General features: G+C 42.7%; 1 protein-coding gene across 1 annotated transcript; it reads right to left on the bottom strand.

Annotated features, from left to right (window-relative positions):
- Nucleotides 1–1,337: 1,337 nt before the first annotated feature.
- Nucleotides 1,338–11,262, bottom strand: med1 (mediator complex subunit 1; the record flags this gene model as incomplete). Its single annotated transcript, XM_083932938.1, has 16 exons — nt 1,338–5,856; nt 5,945–6,050; nt 6,195–6,290; nt 6,412–6,613; nt 6,803–6,930; nt 7,042–7,166; nt 7,369–7,480; nt 7,620–7,783; nt 7,951–8,025; nt 8,162–8,233; nt 8,348–8,376; nt 8,543–8,675; nt 8,870–8,924; nt 9,282–9,360; nt 9,909–10,015; nt 11,142–11,262. The coding sequence occupies 16 exons, from the start codon at nt 11,260–11,262 to the stop codon at nt 1,971–1,973; spliced, it is 5,490 nt and encodes a 1,829-aa protein (XP_083789064.1). The 3' UTR covers nt 1,338–1,970.
- Nucleotides 11,263–19,150: the final 7,888 nt, after the last annotated feature.

The raw sequence follows: 19,150 nt of genomic DNA, 5'->3' as shown, positions 1-19,150 counted from the left end.
CATGATGCACTTGTGTCACTTGAGCTGAGTGTCACGTTTCTTTGAAGACTGATAATATTATTTTTAATAGAAGGAGACTCCATTCTTTTGTGTCAGCTAAGCAGTTTAGCTCTGGGCAAAAAACGCACAGTCAGCAGAGTGAAAGCAAAGAGAGGCGACGGGTCAGAGGACCAGCTGACTGGGAGCCTTGTTTAGCTTCATATGGTGTGATTCGGGACACAAAGGGGGGGAAAGGTCAGAATGCCTTTCGACTATCTTTTGCCTGTGCAGGAATATATTCTATTGATTCTATAATGCCTGCTCATATTTTACCTCCACTTCTATGCATTGAAAAGGAACAGCGATTACCATCTAAACTAGTTATCTAAACCCGAGGTTTGAGATTTCTGAAGGGTCCCAAGATGATTTACGGAATAAGAAAGTGTAAAATATCCACCAGTAATAATAATTCTTGTGAGTTAGTGGATATGTTTACAACTAAAAATTACCCGTATAATGCAAGAAAACTCTTCACTCATCACTTGTCTTTAGGGGTCACAAGTTTCGTAACATTTGTGTCTTAATTGTTCTTAATGAGGAGCAAACAAAATATAGGGTTTTCTAGACTATTCAACTTGACATTCATCACATTGCATCTTTTTTAAATCAAAGCAAAAGTAAGTAAATTTTGTATACTAAGGTCTATTAGCTCTCATGCTGCTTTAAAACTCCTTACCTTACAGCTGAGCCACATTTTTATTTATTTGTAACTGTCTAAATACTTTTCATTGATAGATCTTGCTTACTCTGTTGTGCCTGTAACAGAGAAGTTGTCTTCTTCTTCTGATTGTTTAATAACTCATACTTTATTTGATTTGATGACATACCTTGTGATCATGATTTGTTTTGAGCATCTTTGGCCTTTTCAGGCATCCTGTTGCATCCCTCTACTTGCACGATGATTTCACAAGTCTCCTCTAAAACCTGTGAATAAAGGCGTGAAATTTAATTTAACCTCTACACGTTACCTCTGGGAGTGTGTGTTACTCGCAACAAGCATGATGGGATTTTGCCAACACTGTTTAAGGACCCTGATACACTGCCGCCATCTAGTGTTGTCTTTTTGAAGAACTTGAAAAAGCTTGAAAAAAAGAACTTGATGCATCTCTGCCCATTCATTCACATCACAATGAAGTTATCCAAATAATTAGAAATTCAGTTCATAAAACAGTATTTAAAGATTACTGTCAATTTAAATAAATACATAATAGCTACATTAAATGGATCAAACAAGAAATTAACTGCAAGAGGCATTGACTTCAAATACAGAAAAAGTGACAGTGAACTTTATCCAGAAGTGAAATGTTTATTTCACGCTTCCAAGACTTCTACTTATAAAATGACCAGCATGTCTCTTTTCCTCCATCTTCATCATTCTCATCATCATCAGCTGTATCCTTATCTACACAACAGTTTAAAATGTATCAAAACCTAAAAAAAAAAAATCACAATTGTATCTGAAAAACAAGGCAACTGAACACTGTACCCTTCTTGCTTTACAATACTTTGTTTTTTAACATGGTATACTTATTTAGTGGCAATCTGGTCGAATACATATGAACAGCAGCAAATGTATTCAATGTGAAAAGAAACGATCTTCTGATATAACAAGAAAGACAAATGATCCGACGATAATTAAAAAAGTCAATTTCTCTGAAAATATACTGTTTAAATCCTTAATTAAGCTTAAAGAAGTTGGTATATGGATGATCACTTTCATATAAAACTGGCATCCAATCCCCGGATATTATACACAGATACTGAAACAGTAAAATATGACATTAAAATACAGCTTGAACAGGACAATGATCGCTCAGAGTTACAATATTCTTGTATTCGGTTCCAACTTGTGGCTGGAGTAAAATAAATAAAGGTTTTAGTTTTTATGTTAAAAGGCATGTGTTAAAAACGTGGCAGAACAAATAACTAAATTACAGGTTGCCAGTGAGGGCTGAGTCCATGAGGTCGTCATCTTCGTTTCTCATATACATTGGACTGGGTCGGGATGGGCGCTCTGAACCCAGCATGGACAATGATGAATCAGAAGCTGAGATGGGTGACCGGGACCAACTGTCTGCTTTTATTGGATGCGAGGACGGCCCCATGGACATAGATGACTTCTTTTTCTCTTTGTCCCTGTCCCGTTCTCGGTCTCTATCTCTGTCTCTCTCCCGTTCCCTCTCTTTCTGCTTCTTCTTCTCCTTCTTGTGTTTCTTGTGCTTCTCCCCTGAGCTGAGAGGGATGGAGCTCATGTAGTCCTGGGGGGGAAGAGGGCGGATGGTCTGGTCGTCATCTGAGCTGGGGCTGTTTTGATGGGATTTCTCGGCCACTGAGCTGCTGCCCGACTCGCTCTCGCTGTCGTGGTTGAGTGGGGTGTATCCTGGCGAGCGGCTGTGGCTCGGAGAGGAGCGGTCATGCTTGGGAGTGGAGCCGCTGAAGAGGGGGGAAGCTTTGAGGCTAGAAATTTGGGGACGTATAGAGTCGCCAGATCCATCCCCTGATTTCTGGAGGGTCACTTTGGCCTTGATGCTTGGTGAGCCACCATCAGGTTTGCTAATGATGATTTTGGCTAGACCAGTCGCACTTCCACCTCCTGTTTTTGGGTCCATCAGCTTTTTATCCCCACTGTTCCCACCAGAAACAGACACTTTTGCTTTTGCTTCTTTATCAGACTTTTCTCGCTTATACTCGCCACTTTGGGAGGATGAGGCGTGTTTGGAAGGACCCATGTTTGAAGGTCCGCTACTGGGAACATTTCCAGGACCAACACCACCAGGAACAGATCCTGAACCAGGTCCTCCTACTGGTGGACCTACCTCACAGCCATCCTCTCCAACACCTCCTCCACCTACACTCTTCAGTTTGTCTATGACTGCCGTAAGAGAGGGTTTCTTGTTTCGACTAGGAGACTTCCCTTTGGCGTTGGGGTTGTTTGCATTGTTCTGTCCAGCCCCCCCACCACATCCGCCACCCCCACCTCCTCCCCCTCCACCGCTGCCTCCACCTCCACTTCCTCCTCCTGTCCCTCCTCCCCCTCCACTTCCACCACCCCCATACTGAGACTGAGGGCCTCCTGAGAAGGTCATGGAACCAGAGGACGAGGAGGAGCTGGAGGATGATGAGGAAGATGCAGAACCAGAGGAGCTTCCGCCCATTGGCTTCTGGGAGCTCATGCCTCCACCAGAAGAAGACTTGGACCCTCCAGAACTACCACCTCCTGAGCCCATTGGCGATTTAGCCTTGGAAGAAGGTGGTGTTCCTGGAATCTGGGACTGCTGCATTTTCATAGGGGAGGACAATTTGTCACCAGAGCTACTGGAACGGGAGTGTGAAGGGGAGATGTTGGGCTTTATGTTGGGATTCATAAGCGATGAAGGAGGCTTGCCCCCCCCAGGCTTAATTTTATTACCACTTCCAATTCCACTACCACTACCTCCAGGCCCAGACAGCCCATGTTTGGTGATTGGGGAGGATCCTGGTTTGCCAATACCCATTCCTTGGGAGGAGCCTTTAGACTGGGATGGCCCACCTCCACTCCCTATTCCTGCATTCCCTGGCTTGGAGCTGCTGCCTTGTGTTGTGGAGCCGTCCTTGGACTTGATCTTCCCAGAGGACGATGAGTGAGAATGATGGCTTTTGCTGCTGCTAGTTCCCCCAGCTCCACCTGTGCTGCTTGTGGCTGAGCTGCTAGAGGTGTATCCACTATGGGATGACGTTTTCCCCCCAGTTATGGTCCCTTTTTGGATCTGAATAGTGATTTTGGGAATTGGAGGTGTGGCACCACCAGGAGGGGTTTGTGAGCGTCCTGAACTACCAGGAGACTTGGAGCCTCCACCACTTATGCTTCCCCCAGAGCCCGAACCACCACTAGGAGGCGTGTATGGCCGTCCCCCGGAACTGTGAGAGGGGGACTTCCCATCAGGGTCCAGCTTTTTGCGTTTGGGAGGCTTTTCTTTAGACTTTCCCTCACTGGATGGGGTCCTGCTACGTTTGACTTGTTTGCCCTCTGTTGAACTGCTCCCCATTCCTATTCCAGAAGTGCTCCCACCACTACCCCCGTTTTCATCCTTTGACCGCATAAGTCCCTGTTGCTGTTTAACTTTGGGTTCTGCACTTTTAAAGTCAGCACATGCCGCTGCGAGGCCCATTATGAGGGGGCTCTGGGACCCTCCGCCGTGTGTGTCTCCCAAATCAGGAGCTTGCCCCAGAAGCGGTTTACCACCACCACTGTTGCCTCCAAAAACTATCCCCATATCAAACGGGTCCTTCAGTGAGGGCTCTGGAGTGCTCTGGCCATGTGGAGTAGGATTCTGAGGTGTTCCTGATGGGGTATTCTGCTGGCTACTTGCCCCAAAACCCTTGACCAGGTCCATGTCTCCATCTGCACTTGGAGAGCTGTCATCAAAGTAGTTCTGGGAGAAGCCATGGCCTGATGTCAGGAGGTCAGGGTTAAAGTCAGCAGCATCCGGGAAGAAGTTAGTGGATGAAGAATCACTTGTGGGCGTGGCAGCAGTTGCCTCAGCAATCAGGTCAGCAGCATCAGTAAAAGGATTCTCATTGCTGTTGGTGTTGAAAATGTCTGCCGAGTCAAACACTGCACTGCCCGGACCGGAGCTGGAGGAGTCACGGATGGGGGTACCTAGGGGGCCTCCATCCTCCCCACCACTGCCCATAGGGTGCTGCCCATGGCTCCCACTGCTTCCTTTGCCTGTCTGCTCAGGCAAATCTGACAGGATTTCTGTGATATCAGGCCCAATGCTATCAGAGCTAGAGAGTCGGACCATACGAGGTGGTACAGCACCTGGTGGTTGCTGCTGCTGAGACTGAACATGAGACTGTGCATAAGGTATGCTGGGGCCAGAAGGTGGTGTTCCACATTGGCTAGGTGCAGGAGTGATGCTATGGGGCGTTTCTAGGCCATCACCAGTAAGGTTAACGTCAAAGATAGAATTTTGAGATGCATCCACATCCATAGAGAGGAGCTCGCGGTGGAAGTCATCCTCATGCGAGACTTGATGGTGGTGCTGCGACATAGAAGATCCCTGTTGTGATTTCATGCCTAAACCACCTCCACCTGCGGCAGTTCCAGGCATCACGCCACCCTTTTCTGGCCCCCGTGGGCGCTTCTTCTTCCCTTTAATGTTACCTCCAGGGCAGGTTCCACCCATGCTCTCGGTCCGTGGGGAGCCAGATGAAGAATTCTGCCTCTCTAATGGACTGGAACCGTATAGAGTGGCGAAATCTTGAGTGGGGTTGTCTTTCAACAAGTTCATCAACATAGGATGATTCTTGGTGTTGCTGGCAGGGGAGGATGTTGGAGGTGGAGTTTGGTGGGGTTGTGGTGCATTCTGTGAACTGGGACTAGAGCCCACACTTCCAGTTATCTGTAATAGACTTGTCAGTATGGGATTCTGGGTGACTTTGTTGTAGTCATCTGGATGGCCTTGACCAGGCTGTTGCTGTTGTTGCTGCAACTGCTGCTGGCCAGCCACCCCTCCTTGGGTTAGGCACTCTCCTCCTTGGGCTTGCCTCTCTGTTCGGGTACCCCCAAAGAGAGAAGTAATTTGACCTCCAAAATTAGGTCCCCCAGGGGGTCCTCCTCCAGTAGGTGTGTTGCCCCCTGTGAGCCCAGGAAGTCCCATGGGGTTAGTTCCATCACCTGCCCCCATGTTGTAGGTGGGACTACCAGAGGGTGGCAGGTTATTCTTCACCATTATCTCCACTGTCTGTGCAATTAGTGAGAGGGCTGGAGTGTCAGCCTGGATGGTTTCTGCTTTCCTCCGAATGGCCCGCATGGTTACAGGGATGGACATGCATCTATCGGGGGTAAGGAAACAATTACCATTAAAAAAAAACATATTCTCCACATTTACATTTACTCATTCAGGAGGAATTAACAACTCACCGCTGGACCACTTTGGTGATGAATTCATCAGTGCAGATCAGAGCATCAGACAGTCCTTTATATAGCTTGCAGGATACCTGTCTGGAGTCAATCACCTCCATTACCACTAGAGGGACGAGGTCAGATTATAAAATTAAATAAGAAAAAGACTGATATTGCACAGTATAATCCATATTGTAGTGTCACTATAATCTTGGGATATAGTTTAAATAATATTGATTATTGATATTTAGTTAAAGTGAGTGCTCACCACAGACTAATGACTCATTGACTGGATGCTGGAAAGAGACGCTGAAACTTGAGTCGGTAAGAGGACATACTTCAAACTGCAGCAGGCCTGCACTGTCTGAGGGAACAAGCGCAAAGATTCTACACTCATCAAATGTAATCGAACACATCAGATGCAAAAAAATGGAGTTCAAGTCATTGTTTGACCAAAAACAGTAAATCAGCCACAAGAAATTGACCTTCTTTGATGGAAGTTCGTTTCACACAGCTGCCAATCAAGTTGTTATAGGCTGCCTGGTGCCGGATGATATCCAGCAAGAGTGGCACTTGTGCTGGGTGGCGGAAGGGGATCTTGGACACCAGTGCTCCTTGAAGAGAATGACCATCTTGCACCGGTGCATCACCATTCAGGAAGTAACAGTGCTGCTGATCTGGAAGCACCTGTAAAGACACAAAGACAGTTTTCATACAAAAACAGTGGTTTGCACCATTTAATAACCTAAAATAAAAATAAAAACAATACAATATTGCTGTAAACACAGAACAATCATGGAACCATAAAGCAGAGGCTGGATATAGAAAGAAGTTTGTTAACATATGTGTGTGAAGGTATTCTGAGTGTCTGCTCACAGAATAGAAGTGCATGTTGTGTGAAGGTGGCGGCGTGGAGCTGCCCTCTTCCAGGAGCTGGCGCTGGCTCTGGACAATTAACTGGTAGAGAGGTGAGAGACTGGGGGAGCTCTCAAACACTGGAATTGCTATGGGGGAAAATAGAGCGGTGGAAGTCCAAATTATCAAACAAAATGAACATTGTCCTTTAAGTATATACAGTATTTATTATGAATATGGTGTTCATGAAGAAAACTCACTAGTAGCATTTCCCAGCCTCTGAATAAAGGAAAGTGAGAAAGGCATGGGACGGTTCATCTTGAGGAAAAAACAAGCTGGCAGGTCCACACAGTTTGAGTTGGTCACAGTGGAAAAGGAAGGTGTTCTGAAATACACCAAAAATACATTCATCAGCTGTCTCTCTATGTTCTCTACTAGTTCTGCACTGGGACACTAAAATAACCCACAGATGATTGCCTAATTATGTCAAACAGTGGTCCAGTCATGCATGTGTAATACACAGATTTAGAAGTTGCTCATTGCAGGATTTTAGAAGTTCACTGATAAAGGAAGGTGAATCTTTTTACCCTTTGTTATCCACTGGGTGGGATCCAGTGATAAGTGGGGCGATCGGGAGCTTGTAAACGGCCGAGGTTCCCTCGATTGTCACAGAAACACTGACGCCCAGAGACCGTGGAACTGCAATATTATCCAAGTGTCCACACAAGACAAGTCACACAAGACAGAGGTCACACAAGGATAGTTACAATCTTTTAGCATATGGCTTGTGGTATCTTACATACATTTATGAATCCATCCACTTCCTCCATACACTTACCATTGCCATCTGGTAAGTTGAGCTGTGAGCCTGGTCCCTCCTCAAATATGTCATAAGGGGACACAAAACACTGGAGAGTAACAAGATGTCCACCACTTCTAGCTGTCAACAGGCCCACACTGCCGTGAAGAATCGTCTCCACTGCAGTAGCATTGGTTGCTAACCTAGAAAACCCACATCAATATTGCATTACAAAAAGAGATGATACAATTAGGCTTTTTATCCCAAAGTATTATTTTATACTTCTAGTTAAGTAGATGTACATTATTTGACCAGATGTGCTGATGTATTACATTGGTTACATTCTGGTAATAGTAGTAATAATTCTTACCTAAACATGTGCATCATCTTAGTGAGATCAAGCTCCAAAGACTGCAGTGCTATATACATCTTGGTTTTCAGCTTACTGGAACACAAAAATTAAGTAAGATAATTAGATATAACTGGCACGATAACAATAAGACATGTGGCGTCTGTGTCTTCTAAAACAGGGTTTAGGTTACTTTCAACCAGACATCCTTATAGCCTACAAGTCTTCTTACTTGTCCCCGGGCAGCTTGTATAGTTCAACCAGTCCCTTCAGATGTTTGGAAAACTCTTCAAAGTTCTTCTCCCTGATGAAGAGCAGCAGAGGTGGTGGTTTAAACACAATTTCTCACAGGTACCTGCATCACTCCAAAGAACAGAAATAAGGAACCCTACAGTGAAGTTTGTGGTTTTCTACTCACCTTAGATGTTGAATCAGCTCAGGACAACTCTGTGACCAAGAAATTAAAAAGATAATATAATACACTTTCAAGGATGTCTTCACCAAGGTGTATTAATGGAATTAATGGAATGAAACTAGTACGAAAGTGTAGCATTCATGGTAAACACACTTAACTCAGCTAAAGAGTGCCATATGAGAGTTACAGTAAACTGACCGTAGGGTTTTCTCCCTGATGAGCCACCTTAACGTCCACTAGCTGGCCATTGGTGTCTAGCTGCACCTCCACATAAAACATGTCTGATGTGATGTAACACTCTGTCCCTGATGGGCTGAGGTGAGAGCCAAGTCTATTCAGAGATGAGAAAAAAAGCAGAAAATGATAGAGTGGCTTGTTTCATTTTTGTCAAGTTTAGAAAAGGGTTTTAGTAATTGTCCATGTTGACTGAGTCGACAGTGGAGCATTGCAAGGAGAACAGTATAAATAACTACAATCTGCAATCAGCCTCCATGTCCTCAACTTGGCAAAAGGAAAAGAACTCACAGGTTTTGCCGAGCGATGGATTCCAGACGATCTGTCATGGAGGGCAGAGATGAGACTGAAATAGAAGGCAGAGAAGGAACGGGGAAATTTTATGTTAGAAACTGTTGCCTAATATTCCAACTGTCTATAGACATGGCATGCCTGCATGCATGACACTCACAGCAAAAGTCAAGTAAAGTGTGCTGCATTCAATTAATAGCGATTGACAGAAAAATACCTTTACATTATTAGTTTGCCCTTAAAGAGCTTGCTGCACTGCTACATCGCAATAAAATTGACGACAATGTTTAACAGTTAATTTCAGTCTACATACAGTTGTTTTCTCTGTCTAATGATGGAAAGTAACACATTCTAATGGAAAATGTTGCCCCGCGCTCCCTTGTGTTTCCTTCCTTTAAGTTGATGGCCTCACCTTTCAGCGCTCTCTGCAGGGTCTCCAAGCAGGTGAGCAGGAGCTGGTGACCCGCAGCATTCATCACACCGCGTTTCTCCTGGGACACAATGTGAAGTGTAAAACAGAGGAATAAGATAATGGGAAAACAAAAAAGTGCTTTATCAACAAGATTTCATGTTCAAGTTTGTTTTTCGCTGGCTGAGTCAGCACAACAGGCAAGGGATTTAAAGGTCACCCCTAAAGTTTCACAGGCCCAGAAGGTAAGTCATTAAAGTAAAAACATTTTTGTCTTATTAAGTGATTAATTGCTATAAATGTGTAGTGAACAGGTTGTTAGTCTCTCCTGTGGGAGAGGATTGTCAAATACACTTTTCCAAGATGCAGTATTGATATTAAATGCATGTTGAAGGTATTTTTCAAGGTCTTTTGAAAAGTACTAATAGTATTTCAGTGTTATTCACCTTGTCAGTTCTGATCTGACCACAGCATCTGAGGGGCATTTGATCTTCAGTGACACATAATTAACAGACCCACATCTACTTGTTCCAGACAATCCCAAATATTGAAGTCTGTCGCAGGTTTAAAGTGGTGCTATGTTAATTCCAACTGATTATTTTGTATCAAGGAAAAATGTGTTTGTCTCACCATGGCCTGACGCACAACCTTGCAGGTCTCCTGCCACGGTCGTGAAGCATTGTGTTTGGTATGAAGCTTCTCCAGCAAAGCAGCCATGCGACTCTGCTTCTCTGCTTCTGATAAAAGGTAACAAAACAAACTAAATCAAAAGTCAAACATTTTAAAGACAGTCCATGCTCACCTTACTGATTCCATCTCAGTCCTTTAAAGAAAATGTGGGATGATCTATGTGCAGGGCTACATGCAGGTTTCTCTGAATGTTCATTTCACATTGCCCTTCAATGCGTGTAAAGCAAAATGCAACCCAAACACCATGTCATGAATCGTTGCATTTGCTGTTTCAAACATCTTCTAAATCTGAACATCTCATCTATTCATCTAGTATAAAGCAAAACCAACAGTCTCAAAACATATTTACACACATAGCATGTAAATATGAATTTGTTGTTTGTTTTGTTGGTACGTTCAACTGTGGACAAAATACACTCAGTTGCTAGTTTGGTACAACTAAAACTACATCCTCAAAAAAATGAACATTAACTTCAATCAAAACCGTTTGAATGGAGTTGGGGTTTATTGCAGAACTGTTGCATTTGAGTTTATTTATAATACAATTTGGACAAATTAACAATTTAACTGAGAACATTAATCCCTCTTCAGTGAGTCTCAATGACACAGTTTAGGAGGCAAATGAATGTAAAGTGAGGGTGGCTATGATCAGGAATAAATCATGACAGTTTCCTCAACAATTATTTGAGGGCACAACCAAAACAAAGTCACCAGCGTTTGCTTTGAATTCCCCACGAATAGTACAAATCACATGAATGTCTCTAATAATGGTTGTGTAAAACTGAGATTAGTTATGGGGCATCAGTAGACTTTTACTATAAGTACAACTCAGAAAACTATCCGGAGCACCACAATGGACTGTCAGTCTTGTCAAAAAGATACAGAGGCTAGGCTAATGTTTTGTTATCATAATCTGTCATAAAAGGTTACTACAGTGCTACAGCTTCTTAGTAGGTACTGGGCAGCTTAGGTGTGACGACTTGCATTTGTTTTCTTCAACACATCAAGTCAAAATAAGGCAAAAATCATCCAATTTTTAAGTCAAAAACACATAAAAAGAAGCTCCGTTAACGTTACAGAGTCAGCTAAGTTAGTTAGCTGTTAGCCGTAGTTAGCCTCCAGCAGTGACGTAGGACAACAACCGTAACGGAAAAGCACGGGTTCCGTTCTCACCTGTCACCTCTTCGGATTTGATCCGGTCAACATGAGTCTGAATCCCTCCTGGCTGAACAGAGAGGGAAAGGTCTCTCGCAGGGCTGCCGCTCTGCATGGAAACACCAGGCCCCGCCGCCATTGTTGCCCACCTACCCCGTTTCAGTTTCCGCGCTTCGCTTCCCCAGCTTTTCCATCCGGGCTTCCGTACTGTACCATACTGGATGTAAGCGGGTGAGTGATGCTTTTCCCGTTTCAGATTCAAGTCCAGTTTTATGTGCTCTTCTCATTTAGATCCCCTTTTAAAGAAAACAAATAGGGTTAAAATACATGTTTTTTTGCTCTAATTTCTTTTTGCAATTATTTCTGATTAAATATCAATATAATTCAAGGAGAAACATGCCTTTACCTTTATTACTTCAAACCTCGAATCAAATCCCTTGACTTGACTGCCTTAAAATAAAAGACAATGATCTGATGAAGACTCCAGATGGCGTACTATCGCCGAGAGTAAATGATTCATGTTTTGCCAAGAGCAACTTCAGCCGCCAAAATCCAAAGGAAGGTTGGAATATTCATGTTAATCGACTTCAGACGCAGGATAATGCAGTCTTTACATGATGATTGTTTTTTCCTACAATTTATACTTTTTACAACCTCATTTATAAGGCAGTCACGTGAAGCAATAGACAATTAAGCTGTAGATAAAGAAATTTGAAACAGCAAAACGCAGTCATGCACAAGCAACCACACGCATGCACATACATGCACACACCTGAGCCTATTGTACAGCTGAGCCTGTGGCGATGAGAGCTCTCTGGGGAGGATTTTCCCACCAACCATTATGACCTGCCTAAGAGAGGGAGCAGGAGTGTGTGCATGAATACATGTGCATTTGTGCATATGCAAAGATATAGCCTATTTGTGAACATGGGTATAAACACACACACATAGGAGATTGCTATAGACAGTAGTGGAGATGGAGAGGGACCAGATTGGCATTGTCTGAGACAGTAGACAGACCCACAGATAGACATGAGAAAAGAGGGGAGGTGCCGCTATGTAATTGATGTGCCCACCAGGAGCTTTAGCTGGCTGCCTGGCATGGAAGAGGAGGTGGGCACCGCTGCCAAGACAGCAGTAGGAGAAAGGAAAGGGAGGCACGGGCCTTGGGGAGCACAGTAGCGGGCTGAAACCATGCCCATCAATCAGAGGCTAGTTCACCTTGCCATGCCAAGTGGGACCCCCCTCTGTGCCGAGGGAAGGGGTGGCACAGGGAGCAAGGCTGGCACAGTTGCTAAACCTTCCCTAATCCTCCTGGTGGGTGTATCAGTGCCATGTCCCAATGGCAGTAGAGTGGGCATAGCCAGACATGGGGGGAAAAGAAAAGAAAGTTCAGCCCCTATTCTGAAAGAGGTGTCACCTACTGTTGTTAACATCATGATGTAGAAATGTTCATATTATTTCAACTAAGGACTGAAAAATGCCACAGCATCTCTTTAAAAAAGCATTTTAGGAATTGTGGTATTGAGCAAAAGGAGTATCTTGCCCGCTCTATTACCTCGACATTCTAGCTTTGGAAAGAGTTCAACAAAATTAGGCCGATCTGTCATTTAAAATTTGCACCATATGCTGCATGCATTCTGTGATTACGCTGATTGTTACTATGCGCCTTTGCATGAGAGGGTTTTCTTCTTGCACATTTTTTGGGTCATTTTTTATGATAGGCCTCAATGTATGCCTGATAAAATGGCAAACTAATGTGGACGGCTGATACAACACAATAAGCCCAGTTGTAAAATGTAAAACACTGAATTGATATAAACATGCATGCATACTAGATTAGGGCTGAGGGATATGGTCGAAATCTTCCATCCCGATATAGGTCTTCTTTCTTTTTTCGACAACATTTCACAATATGTTTTCTTACAGGCCCTCTACCTTACATGTTTTTTATAATTACTGCTTTTCCTTCCTTACATCTACCACTAAATGTTGATTATATTCTGTGTGTTTGTTTAATGGAGCCTCTGGGCATAATTATTTCACATACTTGTCCAACGAGAGTGAAAATAAACATCTTGAACCTTTCTCATAATTCCATAAATACATATTCCATATGAAATAACCACATGGTACAATTATGGATTAAATACTTGACAAATGAAGTTCCAGGCATTGTATCAATAACTTTAGTGTAAAATGAACATAACATGCAAGAATCAGAACGTAAAGCGTCGTCCAAATGATGTAAATATTGCGGTGAAGCCGTTTCGGGTGCTGATTTTGCAACACCACGATAACCAAGACGATATAGAAAAATATATGATAGACTTTTCTAAATTGTTAAGATGATATTTATATCTTCCTTCTTCTATCTGCTTCTTCCAAATTGCCTGACTTTATCCCAATATATCAAAATATCTGCTAGTGCTTACGTATGTGAAATTATGAGTTATGTGATCCAGTTGATGTTAATGCATTGAACTGTGTGTTAAAATGTGATTGTGAAACCAAAACTGCAAATTATTATTACATATAACACTTTCTGAGAAGCTCAAGTTCGTCTGCTTATCAATGTCAAATTTTGAGAATGTAATTGTGTATAACGTTATCTCAATTTGATTGCTTCACAATACTGATTCCGTGGAAAGAGGATAAATGATCGAATCATCTGTTAGCCCTAATCTAGATATAAACATTATGTGGTGGAGAATATACAGGATACCCACCTAAATGTTGTGTATAGATGCATTGCATACATATTCAAGTATATGAAAAACAAAACTGATCATCCTTTGTAACTAACTTCCTTATATTGTCAAAATGGTACGGTGTTGAGGGAGATGGCTGTGTAACACCTCTATAAACACATGCAGTTGATTTCCTCTGCATGTTTCCAGTTTTAACACAGGGGATGGAGATGTGTGAACAGCTTGGCAACCTTATTGAGCGCTTTGAAGTTGACTACCCTCCTTTTTCACCGTCTTTACCTGATGTGAATAAATAAAAACAGGCTATTTGATACATGCTTGACAATTCACAGCTACCAGACAACTTACCCAGACAATGCAAATAACAGATTTGCTTTATGGTTTTAGTGGTTGGTTTATAAGCAGCTTTATTGAGTTGACTCTTGTATAAATGTGCCAAACAAAAAATAATAGACTGAGCCTCTTGCTTTTCACCTATCATACAAGTTGGAGATCAGTGAGCCTGAAGGCTGGAAACGGTCCAGAAAACAGTGAAGCATTACCAGGACACAGTTTCTGCTTCTTTGGCACCAAGTGCCTTGAAGTGCAAGGGCAGCTGGGAAGACTTGCTGGGAGGGTGGTAGAGGGAGGGAAGTGCAGGAGACAGAGGGAGAGAGAAAGGAGGGGTCGGCCCTATAGGACCATTTGTGATGAGGCTCATTTGCACAACGGCACTTAATTGGCTACAACAATTAATTAATGTGTTGGAAAGTTGGCACAAAAACTTCATTTAAGAGGGTTTTAATAAGCAATTAGGGAGACGTAGCCAGTGAGGTAGAAGCGACCACAAAAAAAAGATGCTGAAAACTCTGAAAGTATAAACTCCAGCTAGGACTCTTTGGGAATAATGTGCCATATCTGGAAACCAGGATGTGGTTTGCTATTATGGGTAGTTACTGCACATCCCATTGTGAGCACTGATGACAATAAGATACATTATTTTTACCCCATACTTTTACAACCCCAACTGTTCATAGCACCCACTTTCCAAAAACAGCATTGTCTCCTCTCCCTTTCGTTCTCCCTCCCACTGTCTGCCTCCCTCTCTCATTCTCACTCTGTGTATGAAATATCGCATGACTAATGAGTGGAGCAGGTTGAAATCCTGGGGAAGATGTCCTTGGAAGACGAATGCATTTTCAGCAGAATAATTAACTTAATTAACAAATTCACATGCATATTCATCAGCCTATTAATGTCTCCTCTGCGCGGCTTGATGAGCAGTGGGGTAATAACCATCTCATTTGCATAGCCTGTTCACACGACTCCCCATTTAAAGACAAAATCAGGGAAGGAAGAGCACAGGAGGAAGAAGGAAGAGAGAAATTGGAAAAGGAGACAACAAATAGAAAACAAGGGAGAGGCGCAGCGGGGTAACACGCAGAGGTGAGGAAGTGACGTGGGATGGTTGGAAATAGGCTAACAGTTTATCTGACGGATGGGTGACATGAGGAGGGACGGCGAACATGAGCCCCAACAGATTGACTCCATCTCTCTCTTTCTCTTTCTCATCCCTCCAGTCAACCTTGTAAGCCATCTTCCCCCTCCTGCTGCTCCACCATCATTTCCTTGCCTTCATGCCATAATATTCTCTTTCCTAGAAGCTGAAATAAGTGAGCTTTTTAAGGACAATTTAAGAGTTATATCCAAGTCGGAGTACAGAAATATCACCCCATCAGATGTTTGTCTTGGTAAATTGTTCTTCGAACACATGATCATATCAGCGTGCCCTCTCCATGTTTCTCTCGTCTCTTTCTCCCCTTCCTACAGACTCTCAGGGGGAATCTTCTTGGCATTGCTCCACTCCTTTCTTCTCCACTGCCAGGCTGCTGCTGCCGTCTCTACTCTGTTACCACTGTCTGCACACAACCTGGTGCTCCTAGCAACGCCACCTCTCTCGCACACACTCCACATGGCGGTCCGAATGCCGCATGTGTGCTAAACACACACACCTCATGTTTACCGTTGCTTTATTGCCACTCTTATATTTGTGTCTGTACTAAGCTAAATCCTCGGCCTACAGCATATAAGCCGGATGTTTATTCTGCCACTTTGAAAGAAGACAAAAGAAAAATGTTAGAAAGCTGTCAACACTTCTGTTCCAGTTTGGAATAGTTGAGTCTCAATACAATAGACCTACTTTTGTTTTAAGCAGAACAAAATAATTACTAGGCTAAGTGAGATAATTATATTGAACTAATTCCCTTTATTACTTCGTTATCACAACAGCTTTACCCCTTTCATCGGCACAATAACCGCACACATGTTCAGAGTATTGCTTTATGAATTAAACAGGTGCATTTTAAATTGCTTTTCTACCATTTCTTTGTTTTAGCTCTTTAAATTGTCATATTTTCATTACCTCACCATTTTTAATCATTTTACAATTTTGCTTCATACATAAAAAAACATGCTGTTGGTGTGCATGGTGTTCACATTGTTCCTTACTGCACATGAAATAGACATTTCTGTACATTACTAGGGACAACAGTCAGGTTTTTATTCCAAACCACTCTAAAACAGCTGATTTCACATATTAACACATTTCTTTTATCACCTTATATCATACTCTCTTTCTTTATTTGGAGAAATGTACACAACATACAACAGTCCACACTCAATCCACAATCAAGCCCTACTGTAGACTTGGACATGATCTAATGTTTCTCCAGTAAATTTGCAAGCTTTTGATCTTTTTTGTCGTTTGCCAAGTCATGATCTGATGCTTCCTTGGAGACATGTTTTCCGTCTTCAACCTGGATTACATGTTTCTTTGTCTGTCCAAAAAAGAAGAAGTAATAAAATGTTGTGTTGCATGAAAGGTACAGCGGTCCCCTTTTTATTCTATTTATTAGTAATTCTCTCCACCTTTGCATTGTTTGGGCTGTTCTCTCAACCACACTGTTGCACACAGTTTATTTGTAACAGTACCTGTTGGACTTCAACCCCTCCAGTGGATTTTTTTTTTTTTTGGACTGAATTAAGCTTCTAGCTCATTGACATCCATATTTTTGAAGTAGTCCTCCATTAAGAGGGTGTCCAGTGCCTCAAACATCACTGGTGCCCCCCTCCGTATCATCTGGGCCTTTCACAGTAACCCCGCCATGTAGGTCACACAACTTCTCTCGGATGGTGAGGCGAAAAGCCGGTTCCAAAAATCGAAGGTGTTTGTGTCTCGAGTCAAGACAGAAGCATGGGGTTCTGCGTGCGCACACACACACAAACATGCACTCACATGCGTAAATACACAAAAAAATTGAGTGCCATTGTTTACCAATCGAGTTAATTTGAAACAAGGACTACTCTAGGAATCGATCACTCACGCCCATCCCCGCTTCTTGCGGATAATAAGTGTTAAGTGTGGTTTAAACATGTTTTACATCAGCATATTTTTTGCAATCATTTAATAGTCTAAAGGTCCTGGAAGAGTCTAAATGATTTCCATTAGTGTGTCCACCCACACTATGCTTTACTGTGACTGTGTAACCTGACTGGTGCAAGGGACTTTCAGAGAGTACCAGCTAATGATTTGACACTGAAAACCATGTGATGACCTTGACATTCAAAGGTCTTTCTTAAGTTTTGCTTAGTTTTATTCATGCCAAAGGGCTAAAAAATGCACTCGCACACTTGAGAACACACAGAGATTATGTGTCCTCCCTAGATGGTATATGTCATACACACTGCTGTGGCTTTGACACTTTTTATTATTTTAAATGATCATAATATTTTGGCCTTTATTTTCGTGTTGTATCCTCCATCATTGTCTTCACTGTAGCAACATCCTGAGCGTCGATGCAAGAATTCCGATTTGAATTCAGTCCAGGTAATGTCATTCAGAAAACAATTTCGCGTGTACTATAATTTTAGATTTTTGTTATTTTTTAATGTGTCTCATACGCTTCTGAGGTCAGGTTCGACCATGCTAATTGGCTAAATGCAGGCTGATTAAGGCTGTTGTGTGGCAGTCCTGAGAGGAAGGGAAAGGCGATTGAGATACAGAGCATTAGCCAGTGTCGGGAGGAAATTAAAGGCCAGATCGCTTTCTTAATCAGAGCACAAGCACTGCGTTAAGAAGGAATTAGGTCGACAGCTGCTGTGTCGCTGCTTACCTTGCTCTCTCTCTCTCTCACTCTCTCCCTTCCTCATACACACACATGTTCTTCACACACTCTTATTGTCATTCTCCTTTCTGTTTCACTCCTTGACCCTTCACTTTTTGTTTCTCCGCTTACTAGCACTTTTTCCTACGCCTCTCCTCTCTCTCCGTACCGACACACACACACACACACACACACACACACACACACACACACACACACACACACACACACACACACACACACACACACACACACACACACATACACACACACACACACACACACACACACACACACACACACACACACACACACACACACACACACACACACAGAGCTGAGCTTTGGCCACTTGTCAGCAACAAAACATGCAGACAAAAATATGAGACGACAGAGAAGAGAAAAGAGGAGAAGTGATGCATGATGGATAAAGATGCTTTTTTGGTTCTGTTCCAGGAGGCTCAGTAGTACCCCTGTGGCTGATGGATGAGCTGTCATTGTTGAGCTCTTCCACGTACACCTGAGATGAATGGACAAACAGCAGTGGTCCTTTCATTGTCTATCCATCTTCCTCTGTTTAGATATGTTCTGCTGTCCACACTTGTCCCCCACCCACACACACAAGGGGCTCATCAGATATGAGCTTTTGAAGACTAATGCCGTTATTTTTAGAAATGAGTTGCCAGTAGCCAACATTTTGTGCCAGCATTAACTGTATTTTTGATTTGACCATGTAATGCCAAAAACCTGGCGAGGATTCAGTGTTTCCCAGGATTTGTATTGTTGCTGGAATGATTTACAATTCAGGAAACCAATTAGAAATAGTTTGGCAGTGGGATAACCAACTTTACATTCAATAACAGAAGAAAAAAACACACATAAGGACATTAAAACGTATATCTGTATTTTAATCCAGTTGGATCACTCTGACTGGACAACATCTAATAAAATGCCTATATCCGTTCAGTACCAAATCAATACTTCAGTCTAAATTTTATGCCCAAACATGCATATTTGAATGCTTCCAGTCCACATTTCCATCATCCACATGTCTTTTCAAACCATGTGTCAGAGAAAACCATGTGTCAGGGAAGATTGTTCATTGAGGTCAGGAATCACTCCACTTTTTAATTTGGGCAAATATGGCGTATAAATTTTAATTTGTTGCTTTAAT

Source organism: Echiichthys vipera, assembly GCF_963691815.1.
Source record: "Echiichthys vipera genome assembly, chromosome: 18".
Taxonomy (NCBI): Eukaryota; Metazoa; Chordata; class Actinopteri; order Perciformes; family Trachinidae; genus Echiichthys; species Echiichthys vipera.
Note: the sequence above shows the minus strand (reverse complement) of the source record. Positions and strands in the feature narration are given on the sequence as shown.